We start from the raw sequence: 12899 nt of genomic DNA, 5'->3' as shown, positions 1-12899 counted from the left end.
CAAGAGAATGAATGTTTGTGATCATTCCAAGTGTGCCGAGAAGGCTTGCCTATAACAGATGTCCACACATTGAGCGGCTACCCACAATGTTGCATACCAAGGTGGAGGCCTCCAAAGAGACAATTGTCGAAGTGAGGAGCTGGAGATCTTCAGAAAAGGAGAGGCAAGGGACAGTGGCCTCAGTCGCGGAAAGCTATAAGCACCTGACTGGGGGGGGGGGAGAGAGAGAGAGAGAGAGAGAGAGAGAGGGGGGGCGTAAGCACTAAGGGAAGGGGCTACGGGACACAGCTGGGTTGGCTGCGCGAGGGACGGAAAAGGAGCGGGAACAGGGGGGTACTGAGGCAGGATGAAGGACAAGAATAGGGAAGAGGAGGCGGGAAGGAGGCTGGCGAAGAACAGAAAGAGAGGGGGGGGGAGTTCAGGCTAAGGAAAGGTGACGGATGCAAAGATGGGAGGTAGGACAGGTGCGTTGGGGAAGTGGGAGCTCCCGCTCTCAGTTCGCGTGGACATCTCTTTTACAAAAATATGAAGTTGCAACCATAAATAGTTACATTCACATATGCACAAAATATAGCACGCCCCAACTATACAAAATGGACAGCGAACATAATAACAAAATGTGAGCACGTGGCCAAATAAATGAAATAACTCTGCATGAAATAAAAGTATAAAGAAAAATAACACGAGATAAAACACTGGGTGCAATTCTCTCTCGACACGAGTGGCTCCACTTCCTCATGCAAGTATTTTTTACGTTTCTTCAAATTAGCCCTACGCAACAATAATTAGCTTCTCTTACAAAACTGGACTTGCCTTTTACAAAAATAACCATAAATCATGCAACTAAAGTTGCAACCATAAATAGTTGCACTCACATCTGCACAAAATATAGCACACCCCAACTATAGAAAATGGATGGCTAACATAATAACAAAATCTCAGCAGGTGGCCAAATAAATGAAATAACTCTGCATGATACCACAAACGATAAATACGCGCTATGTACAAGCCTACACCCATACCTCCTAATCAACTCCATCGTAGTGTTCATCACCTATTACTCAACAATATCAATCATGTTAGTTACATACAATCAATCAGACTCCTCACAATCAATCCCAACATGACAACATAAAATAGTGCAAACATAAACACCAATAACACTATAATACGGAATCACTTGTAATACCAATAACACTATAATACGGAATCACTTGTAATACCAATAACACTAGCATGGCCTAGCCCGTTGGTATTTATTATGGAATCACCCATGATACCAACTACGAGCGTGCTGTAACGGTCCCCAAAGGATCTAGCTAACAAAAAGACGATGACGCTGAAACTTAATCTATACTCTGATTTATTATCAAAATTCTCAAAAGAAATTGATGTACACCTTGCTAAAAGAGAGAGCATTAGAACACAGTCCAGGTTCTTATTTACTATTGGAGATCACAAAAAAATGGATATACACCCTGCCATCTCTATTCTCATAAGCCAAAACTGCTTCAGAAGAGCTGTAAAGCCTTCCAACATAACTTACTACACAGATTCGCTGTTCTAAACATGGGCACAAGTACATGAATTTAGCCCACCGTTCAAAAATTTGTTACATGGTGATACCCTTGCCACAGACTGAAAAATAGGTGCTTGTAACAAGCTCTTGTACAACTCAATTGCTACTATCAAGCATGCTGCTCTGCTATGTGCAATAATAACTATATTATCGAACACTGGTACTTTCTTGCCTAGCCTAGGATACAACACATGTGCACACCATGTAGCATTTGAAGAGGCCTTTCCCTTACCACAGCGATGTCAAGTCTCACCACTGAGAATTCCCTGATGCGACCTTCATGATACCAGCTCTTCTTTGAGGTGACCCGCAACCAGTCGGCACCCAACTACCATGTCCAAAAAACCTATTTACACTTCCCAGACTGTAAAGGCTTCACCTCTGGCTTACGTGCCACCTCTGGCTTTCGACTATCCCGAACTTGAATCACTGACTTCTGATTAAGTTTGAGTAGTTGCTTGCCCAATTCACCTGCCCACGTTGAGGTTGCGGAAAAATAACAGCCTGAGAGGCAACCCCCATAGAGCCTAATGCATGTGGTTGCTGAAGCAAATGATGGTTATTGGGAACAGGAGCAGATTGAGGTAGGTGATAATAACTCTCGAAGCCAGCTGCTGGGGGGGCATGAGCAGGTTGGGAGTGAGTGTATCCTGCATGTTGCCCTTGGCCATGTAAGTTGTAGTATGAGCTGATTTGCATTCCTGAGACATCACGAGAAAACGGTGCCTGTATCCACACTGCGGATCCCTCTCCCTGTTCATCATCAGTCAATGGGCTTACAAAATACACAAGTTGTGGAACTTACTCTACAAGGAATTAAGATGAGCACCAATCATGTATCTGCTAAATTATTCATGGGATCTTACTTGATGAGTTGAAGTATACAGACTGTTGTTATCTTTGTACTGTGGCCTGACCATATCATCATAGCTTGAAGCACTCCCAGCAGTCACAGTCGAGTTGATAGCTGCAAAACCTGAAGGAGCAGTTGCAAAGCCCCCATAGCCTGCAGCTACTAGTGCATGTGGTGCATTGCCCACGCCAGGCTTATATTGAGGCAGAGGATATTTTACCGTAGCAGTTCCTGCAGGAGGATAACCACGAGCACTAGAAGCAAAGCTACTGCCTACAGGAGGCTGAGGAAAACCACTGTTACCTGCATAGCTATTTTGATATGGGGGTTGCATGTAGGCATAATTAGGGGGCACGTACTGGTACCCATAGACATTAGTTGCATATGGTGAGATTGTGACACCTGCAGGCTGGGCAGCATATGCATGGACTGGTAAAGACGGTTGGCCCATTGCCAAGGTTGTGTGTGGAATGCATGCATTTTGTGACAGCTGTCCACACCAGACAAAAACACCCTTTAAGTTTCCCCTCTCAAGATAATTTCAGGTATTTAAAAACAGCTACATAATAATGCTCACAAGACAGAATGTTGAGTTATTAGTGCCCTACTCACCTCTTGAGAAGAGGACAGAGTTTGTCCATTCATTAAGGTGGCATTTCCACTAAACTTCGAAGCAACGTTTGAAGACAGAAACTGGTAACGCGTATCTACATCAGAGCCTAGGCGAAAAACTGGGCTGAAGTAGTTCGGGGCTGGATCTGCAAATGGTTGCTGAAATGACAGCATTTCATTGGGTTATATGTAATCACTGAAAGTTCTCTACACATGTAGATATTGAAGCATCCAAAAATCTTACCACAAAACTTGGCAATCGAGAAATCTCCTGGGGCTGTGACTCTGCAGGCTCATAAGGGTACTGGGGTTGAGGCACTAACCCAAATCCTTGGTAGCTAGGTACTGTAGGCACATAAGAAAATTGCCGACCTTGCTCAGCCTTAGATATCTCAGCTGGTCGCACAATTGCAGGGGGCACATTCAGCACAGCATCATTATTAGTCACAAAGGTTTCTGCAGTAGGAGTGGGCAGCTGCGATTGACCTGGTGTGGTCGTCTCCACAGGGGGCGATTCTGTCACACTGGAATCAAGGAGAATTAACCACCACAACGGCAAACAGAGTTCACGTATTGTATATTCTAAATATATACCTGGCCTCAATTGGCTGTTCAGGAAGGACCTCTGTGCTCACAGTAGTCTCACCAGGGGTCAAGCCTTTGCTGTCATCCAAATTAAGTCCAGAGCTAAATTTTGCCTCAAAATCCGTATTAAAACTACCAAAGTTCAAACCAGCACATTCTGCCTCAGGCACTTGAAGGTGATCTGGGATAATAACAGGCCGGTCATCCTGTAAGTTCAACCCCTCCAGCTTCGAACTGGCTACTGTTGGCACCTCATTACCTACAGGTGATGGTATTGGTGGTGAGGACCTGCCAGTTTCATCTGCTGGTGACATTTCAGGCGATGCCTGTTCCGGCACAGCACATGCCACGGGAGGCTTTGGCTTCCACTCCAATCCGGATGGAGCTGCATGAAGAACAGGACCAAGATTTCACATTCTAACCCTTTTGAAAAAAGTAGATATATAAACACTGCATTGATTGAATAACTACCTCTCTGAGTACCAGCAAGCTGCTGATGGGGTTGATATGAAGCTCTGGTGTTGTAATGGTTATGGAAAAACGGCCTGGCCCCTGATGTGCCAGTAGTAGGTTTCTTTTGATCTTCAAAAGAATTCTGATGCGAACGTGTCACATGAGGTCGAGCACCATCACGAACTGGTCCTGTCCTAAGCTTTCCTTCTGAGACCCAGTTTGGGTGACTGGTGGAGGGATTTGAGGTTTGAACCAACTTCAAAGAAGAGACAGCAACTGGGCCTACTTCATTAGAAAGACCTCGTTCCTGTTTCTGATCAGCTCTATGTTTCTCCATGGCAACCTTTAAGGCCCCAGGTTCATAGGATGAACTAGGAATAGCACCAGTAGAATTGGGAGCACTCATTGACACACTTGGCCCCACTGAAGGAGCAGCAGCCTCTGTTGTGTTACTTGATTTAGAATCTGTTGGCATGGTATGCCCAGATACTTTGGTCCAGCTTCCATGGGATGCTTGTGGTGCTGCTCGTGTGTGGGATGGAATCCCGTATATCCCAGCTGGTCCGAAAGAAGGTGAAGCATTGCTGTTACTCAATTTCCCAAGAAAGCAAGCAAATCAGCAACCATATACATTCTTTGCATTTAGAAACACCAAAATCAAGAAGTGATTCACCTTGCCCTCAGTAAGCTTGACCCTGGTTGACTTTGTGATTGAGAAGCGGTACTTGTAGCTCTATACATTTGGTAATTCCCGTCTTCCCTTGAATTAGTAAACTGCTGTCTGCCACCTACACTACCATCTATAAAATACACATGACTTGAAATGAGGGAGGTTGCTAGCAGAAGCCAATATTTAAAAAATACAGTATTGTCTTCTCTCAAGCACCCTTACCAATCATAAGGTGTCGCGGAACATAATTAACCCTGTTCCCACCATGGTCGAAAACCCTTCCACCTTGTGGTGGAGGACCAACGAACGACCTTGCCTTTCTCTCCTCTGAGTCATTGTTACTGCCATTCTGCATATAACAACAGTTCATCAATAACAAGCAGACCTAAAAAGTCGTTTTAGTATATGACCCTTAAAAAGGCATGTGTTAATATAAATAACATCCCAAGACAGCTGAAGGCATTAAATAGGAGTTTGAGAGGCTTTGATCAAGCAAGCACTAAGATGCCCATGTATGGAAAGAATGCCAACTCCACTGCAACATGATACAGACTGAGGTCTTGTTGCCATTTCAAATTTAACACCTGTAACGCGGGTAGTGGGTATCCTGAAGTGCTTAATCACCCACGTCATTAACAATACAAAAATCCACAATGATCATGACACACAAGAAAATCCACAATGATTATGATCACAGTACACCACATTGGAGGTTGAAGATGGGCCGCCACTCCCACTCCCCCCCCCCCCCCCCCCCCCCCCCCACCCTTCAGTATTTTATTACCAAAAGAAAATTTGTATACACAAGGTTTGTGGGTACCCCAGTCAGCACACCAAGATTTTGCAATCCAATATGCAATAGTAAAACAAGAACTCACGCTTGAAAACCTGACTTTCTGCAGCTCTATCACGTGCCTATCCCCACAACTTGGCGACTTAGCCTCAGCTGGGACAGCCTCATTCACCACAAACTTTATCACAAGCCTGTTTCCCCACACTTCAGCAACTTAGCACAGCTTCATTCTTCACGCAAAATCTTCCACGTTTTAGAATAAACTTTCCAAGTATTCCAAAGTCTTCAAGAATCTTTGAGAGATGCCATACAGCCCGGCAGCATTGGAGGAAACCTTTACTCAGCCAGCCGGCCAGCAGAGGATTGGATCATTGGCCGTACAGCTGTGTAGATACACTGTACATCTGCGGAGATTTGATGGGACCGCCGAACAGCAATCATGAACTAATGGGACAGCCGTACAACAGGAGAAGGATGGGGGAAATCTGGCTGAACAGCAATCAAGTGCTAGAGATAGCTGTACAGCACAGGCGGGATGTACAAAGGAGACTTGAGGGGTGAAGACGCTTGCCGCATAGCTACGTACACCCCAGAGAAGAAGCAATAGAACCAAAACGATGTAGAAAAAGACCTTCCCAAAACCACTCACCACCTTTGCATGGCACTTTTTTCTCTTTCTTCTCTGCCTATTTTGTTTTGGCTGCTCCCAAGTTAGCATTATTAAGCAGTTGGTGACTTGGTCAGCAGCATCTGATCTTCACCCTTACCAGAGACTCCATGGCAGCTGCACCATTATCCCAAACGGAGGCAGCCCTCAACTGTCATTCCTTGTAGACGGACCTCCTCCTTCTATCCCGCTTGGTGGCTTCACTGGAAGCCCCCTACCTTGGTCTGCAAGTTTGTTGGGAACAGACCTGCCTAGGGCCAGATTTGAAATCTCTTGCAAGTTGCCCTCTGTTACGTTCCAATCAGCCTAGGGTTAGGTTAACCCAAGGTGAGGGGCCTGTACTAATGTCATGGCCCTGTGAAAATGGAATAGCACAAGTGTGGGCATGGTGGTTGCAAAGTCAAAATATTTTATGATTCACATGGGGGGTGCCCGGACAGAGTTTAAGATGTGTGGACATCCCTAGGTGTGAAGGGGGGAACTAGAACATTAAACTTTAATGTTTTCGGAAAAGGAGTCGTGGAGCCTTCATGCGCATGTACTCAAGCGTGGAAAAAGCTGAGAAGGAGGAGGCGGCTGCTGAAGACTGTTTTGCTGCTGTTTTCTGTGTGCTGTGTGCTGGAGAAGGCCGTACAACTCTGTACGACTGTTGCAGGTACTGTTGAGTACAGGCGGCGTTGAGCTGTGGAACAGCGGCAGCCATAGCAGGCGACTATCATCAGGTGGCTGCAGGTTCAGGTACAGGCCGTACAGCCCTGTACGACTGCCGTACAGTGTACGGACAGGGCTGACACAAGCTGCCCTGAACAGAGCTGCTGCAAGCGGCGTTGGACAGGTGCTGGACAGATCTGGCTGCGCTGATTCAGGCGAGCACAGGTGCAGACAGCAGGCGGCGCTTGCAAGTACAACTCCTGGCACGTATCCCGAGGTAGTACAGACGGGTACGGGGCTGTTTTTCAGATCTGTACTTTCAAAGACAGCATAGAAGTGAACACAAGGAGGAGGATACAGACAAGTACAAACACACGTGTGAAGCAGGGTTGTGGAAACAAGTGCCTGCAAGTACAGATTGGTACCGTTGCTTCCTCCAGTGCTGTTTCACGAGCTGAATTTGGTAAGCTCCGTTTCTGTTCATCTATCTCTCTTTCTACTGCTTGATGTCTGTTGCAGATATGAGTTATCTGGCCCCTTGTGAGAGGAGGGGTATGGCAGATTGACAAGGGTTGAGACAGAGTTTGGACAGTATATGTATGTATGAGCTGAGATGTTGTATCATGCACTTGAGTTATGCCAGATGTATGCTCATGGCTGCCCGGCTTAGTGGTCTTGGCTGATTAGAGGGAGGCACAGTGTGTTATTGTGAAACACAGATCTGTGTGCATAGATCCTCTGTGCTAAGAGGTATTGTGGGCCGTCAGATTGGACATACAGGTGTAATCTCTTGGCTGATTTTTGTTGTACTCAGCCATTCATATTTTTGGAATTGAATAAAGAAATACCGCAAGGGGCGCCAAGCTTTGGGGCCAACAGGTGTCGCTTTCTCAAGGGCAATGCTTTGCAGTGGTGGTCTACTCTTCTTTTGCAGGGCATAGCACCCACTACATGGGTCCAATTTAAACAGGTTTTCTCTTTCGTATGGCTCACATCTACATTCGAGGTGGATGTTATGACCGCATGGCACAAATTGGATGCTTCAAAGTGTGATAGTTTGGAGGATTATGACAAGAAGTTTTGGGAAGCTTTACTCCCAGTGACTTCTTATCGTGCGGTGCCATTATCTGAGCAGGTAGAGAAGTATTGTTGTGGGCTGCCCAAAGAGGTACGAGATTATTGTATAAAGACAAGAGTATTAAACATGTCACAGATGATTGAAAATGCTATGACAGCTAATGCGTTACTCACAGGTGGTTCATCTGGGTTTAAAGGCAGTAAGAAATTGAGCAAGAAAGCTGAAAAATTTGGGCATGCTTCTCGTGACGCTAAAGGGTCTTCAGAGACAAAGTATAAGAAGTTGCCAATGCCCAAGAGGACTTCTGAGGAAAGACAGGCTTTGAGAGATGCTCAAAAGTGTTTTTACTGTACTGAAGAGGGGCATATGTCATTCAATTGTCCCAAGAAGAAGTCCCAAAAGGACTCTGACAGTAAAGGAGAGCCAAGCCAAAGAAACCAAAGCCTTCTGCAGGCTTAGTTCCTGATCTTGTGGGGGAACAGCCAGGTGGTGAAGCTACAGAGTTGTGCAGGGCATGGGGCAAAGTGAGGGATCAGAATGCTTTGATCTTCTTTGACACAGGTGCTAGAGCCAACTTCGTTTCACCAGATTTGGCTGGCCGATTGGGGATACGCGCAGAGGAGATGGGGCCGTTACATGAGGCTAATATGGCTTGTCCAGGGTATGCAGAACCCATTACTCCTATCATTGGGAAGCTTCGGCTTCATTTGCAGGGTTATGTGGACAGCGAAGAGTTCTTCATCATGCCTTTGGATGGCTGTGATGTTTTGTTGGGGATGCCATGGTGCCACAGGGTACATGCGGTGGTGGATACTTACAATAGAAAAATCACTCTGACTCATAGAGAGAAAGAGCATGTATTGGATGTAAAACTCAAAGGGGAATCTGTTCCTATTGTATCCGCTTCGGCGATTTCATCAGTAATGAAAAAGCATCTTTCCGCGTACTTGATTTATGTAAAGGATGCGCAGGATGATGAGTCTAAGTCTAATTTGTCTATGTTAGATAAGGACAGGACTGATTTCTTAAGTGGGTTTCAAGACTGTTTTTCCGAGTCATTGCCAGGAGAATTACCTCCTGAGAGGCCAGAAGATCATGCCATAGATCTGATTCCTAGTAGTACTCCACCGAATAGACCGCCGTACCGTGTTAGTGCAGCCCAACAGGAAGAGATTATGAGTCAGGTGCAGGAGCTTTTGAATAAAGGGTTGATACAGCCTAGCTCATCACCCTTTTGCTCACCTGTGCTCTTAGTGCAGAAGAAGGATGGTTCTTGGCGCATGTGTATTGATTACAGGGCGCTGAACAAGAATACCATCAAGAATCGATTCCCCATACCGAGGATCGATGACATCTTGGACCGCTTACAGGGCTCCACAGTCTTTAGTCGTATTGACTTGAAAAGCGGGTATCATCAGATACGCATTAGACTCGAGGATGTGCATAAGACAGCATTCCGAACCACGTTTGGGTTGTATGAGTTCTTGGTTATGCCCTTTGGTTTGACAAATGCGCCTGCCACATTTAACAGAATGATGGACAGGATTTTCAGGCCTCATAGAGAGTTTGTGGGCACATTCTTTGATGATATGATTGTGCATTCACGAACTGAGGAAGAGCATAGAAGGCATTTGGCCATTGTGTTTACAGAACTCAGAAACCATAGGTTGGTTGTTAATGGCAAGAAGAGAGTTCTTTTTGCAGGAGATACATTTCTTGGGACATATTGTGTCTGCGCATGGAGTCCGTATGGATCCAGCAAAGGTGGAAGCAATACTTAATTGGCCAGCTTTGAGGACCGTGCATGATGTACGCAGCTTTTTAGGATTGTGTTCCTATTATAGGCGTTACATACGGCACTTTGCTGAAATTGCTTCGCCTCTTCATGCTTTGACGAAGAAAGCAACTCCGTTTAGATGGGCTGATCGAGAAATTACAGCATTCAAAAAGCTCAAAGAAACGCTTACTTCGGACCCAGTATTGGTGTTACCGGACCTCCGAAAGGCTTTTGTTGTCCAGTGTGATGCATGTGGAAGTAGCATTGGTGCAGTTCTCATGCAAGAGGGACATGTCATAGCCTATGAGAGTAGAGTTTTGCAAGATGCTGAGAAGCATTTACAGGTTTATGAGAAAGAGATGTTGGCTGTAATTCACGCTCTTTCTACATGGAAACACTACTTGCTTGGGGCTGATTTCACTGTACAGACAGATCATCAGACCTTGCGCTATTTCCTCACGCAGACTAAGCTTTCAGAGAAGCATATGCGTTGGGCAAACTTTTTGTCAATGTTTCACTTCCAGATTGTGCATGTGGAAGGCAAAAAGAATGTAGTGGCAGACGCTTTGTCACGCAAGCCACAAGTCTCTGCAGTTTCACTTGCTTATCATCATGAGCTTGATGAAATGAAAGAGCAGTATACCCATGATGAGGACTTTGAAAGGTTGTATGATCAGATGTCTGAGGGTCAGCGGCATGAGCATTATACTCTCAGAGATGGGTTTTTATTGATGCATGGCAGCTGTGTGTTACCAGGCCATTGCGACTCAAGGTTATGATTGAAAGTCATGCTCCACCGTATGCAGGTCATAGAGGTATTGATGCCACGGTAAAAGCAGTGGAGACTTTCTTTTATTGGCCAACCTTGAGAAGAGATGTTGATGCCTTTGTGAGGCAATGCATCGTATGTCAGAAGGTAAAGTTTGACCGTCAGAAGACACCAGGGTTATTACAGCCTTTACCTATTCCGGATAGACCTTGGGAGAGCATTGCCATGGATTTTGTATTTGATCTTCCACAGACACAAACGGGAAATGATGGCATCTGGACTATCATATGCAGGTTCAGTAAGCAGGCACATTTCATTCCCGTGCGGAAGACAATTAAAGTGGATCATATGGTGAAGTTGTTCATGGCGAACATCTTCAAGTATCATGGATTGCCTACATCTATCACTAGTGACCGTGATCCACGGATGACGAGTTTGTTCTGGAGAGGGTTGTTTGACAACATGGATACAACTCTCAAGTTTTCATCGTCATTTCATCCACAGACAGATGGTCAGTCAGAAGAGGCTAACTCTACAGTGTTGGATCTTCTCAAGTGTTATGTGTCAGAGCACAAGCAACAATGGGAAAAATATCTTCCTTTGGTGGAGTTTGCATATAACAACACTGTACATACCTCGACAGGCAAGGCGCCTTTTGAGATTGTGGAAGGAGGGAAGAAGGTTCCACCCATTTTGAATACAAAGGATAAGATCTTTGAGGCTGATCAGTATGTGGAGAGCTTGGATGAAGCTTATCGGAGAGTTAAGTTGGCCCTCCAGAAAACTCAGCAGAAGCAAAAGAAAGCCGCAGACCGTCACAGACGTGATTTACAGTTTGCATTGGGTGATTGGGTTCTTTTGCGCTTTGAAAAGGCTAGACTCAAGAAGATGAAGGGCAAAGAGCGCTTATTCCCTAAGTTGAGCATGCGATATTATGGGCCTTTTCAGGTTTTGGAAAAGATTGGTGAGGTAACCTATCGTTTGAAGTTACCAGATCACTGGAGGATTCACAATGCTTTTCACGTGAGTCTCCTTAGACCTTTCCGTGGGGATGTGCCTGAGGATGTATCAGATGAGGCTCAGCCGGAAGTTGAGGAACTTGATGAGGTTCTGATTCCAGAGCAGATATTGGCACATAAAGAAAGGAAGGTACGAGGTAAAGTTTCCCGTCGCTATCTTGTGAAGTTCAAGAACTATTCACCGATGGATGCGAAGTGGATGGAGGAAGGTGACTTAACAGATTCACCTCAGGTTTTGCAGCTTTATCTCGATGCCTTTGAGTTAGAGCCGACTCTTATTGTGGCTCATTCAGGTTCAGCAGAGCATGGGTCTGGAGCATTACCTGATGCTCAAGAGGGGGGTAGCACCTCCACTCCCTTGATACAGGCAGGCTCAGATGATATCTAGAGGTCGCTTGGTGCAGTTTTTATCTCACCCGAAGGTACTGAGGCTGACAGTACATCTGTTTATGGGACTTCTATGATATATGTGTACTAGTCACATCAGAATTTTCTGGATATGTATGGTTCACAGTGGTATACAACTTGGACTATTACTATGCCATTGGTTTGCAGTGAATGTTGATACATGTGTATGGCTTAGAGAGATTGGGACGCTGATCTTGCCATATTGTATATTTCACTTTGGATATTTTGATGCATCACCAGAATGCAATCGAGGACGCTTCCCATTTTTCAAGAGGAGGGTATGTCATGGCCCTGTGAAAATGGAATAGCACAAGTGTGGGCATGGTGGTTGCAGAGTCAGAATATTTTATGATTCACATGGGGGGTGCCCGGACAGAGTTTAAGATGTGTGGAAATCCCTAGGTGTGAAGGGGGGAACTAGAACATTAAACTTTAATGTTTATTAAAGTTGCCCCTAGGCCTTGGTGGCCCTAGGGAACTTTTAAAGTTTGGGGGCCCTAGGATTTTTATGGGGAGGAGGCCACTCCACTTTTGGAGTGAGTGCTTCTCTCTCCTCCCCCTCTCTCTAGCTTTTGGGAAAAGGAGTCGTGGAGCCTTCATGCGCATGTACTCAAGCGTGGAAAAAGCTGAGGAGGCGGCGGTGGCTGCTGAAGACTGTTTTGCTGCTGTTTTCTGTGTGCTGTGTGCTGGAGAAGGCCGTAGAACAGCCGTACAACTCTGTACGACTGTTGCAGGTACTGTTGAGTAGAGGCGGCGTTGAGCTGTGGAACAGAGGCAGCCATAGCAGGCGACTATCATCAGGTGGCTGCAGGTTCAGGTACAGGCCGTACAGCCCTATACGACTGCCGTACAGTGTACGGACAGGGCTGACACAAGCTGCCCTGAACAGAGCTGCTGCAAGCGGCGTTGGACAGGTGCTGGACAGATCTGGCTGCGCTGATTTAGGCGAGCACAGGTGCAGACAGCAGGCGGCGCTTGCAAGTAC

At 45.8% G+C, this 12899-nt stretch overlaps 1 protein-coding gene across 1 annotated transcript in view; it reads right to left on the bottom strand.

Annotated features, from left to right (window-relative positions):
* Window positions 1-1413: 1413 nt before the first annotated feature.
* The window catches only part of LOC147628843 (uncharacterized), a 48566-nt gene continuing 37080 nt past the window's right edge, over window positions 1414-12899 (bottom strand). Inside the window, exons 4-11 of the mRNA XM_086812003.1 lie at window positions 4975-5101; window positions 4756-4882; window positions 4101-4666; window positions 3639-4014; window positions 3289-3568; window positions 3045-3203; window positions 2446-2922; window positions 1414-2332 (exon numbers count right to left, since the gene is read on the bottom strand). Of these exons, the coding sequence (XP_086668129.1) occupies window positions 2006-2332; window positions 2446-2922; window positions 3045-3203; window positions 3289-3568; window positions 3639-4014; window positions 4101-4666; window positions 4756-4882; window positions 4975-5101 (2439 nt within the window). The 3' untranslated portion in view covers window positions 1414-2005. The remainder of the gene's footprint in view (window positions 2333-2445; window positions 2923-3044; window positions 3204-3288; window positions 3569-3638; window positions 4015-4100; window positions 4667-4755; window positions 4883-4974; window positions 5102-12899) is intronic.

This window comes from Cibotium barometz, chromosome 18 (assembly GCF_041138505.1).
Source record: "Cibotium barometz isolate CiBa-2024 chromosome 18, ASM4113850v1, whole genome shotgun sequence".
Lineage (NCBI taxonomy): Eukaryota > Viridiplantae > Streptophyta > Polypodiopsida > Cyatheales > Cibotiaceae > Cibotium > Cibotium barometz.
Note: the sequence above shows the minus strand (reverse complement) of the source record. Positions and strands in the feature narration are given on the sequence as shown.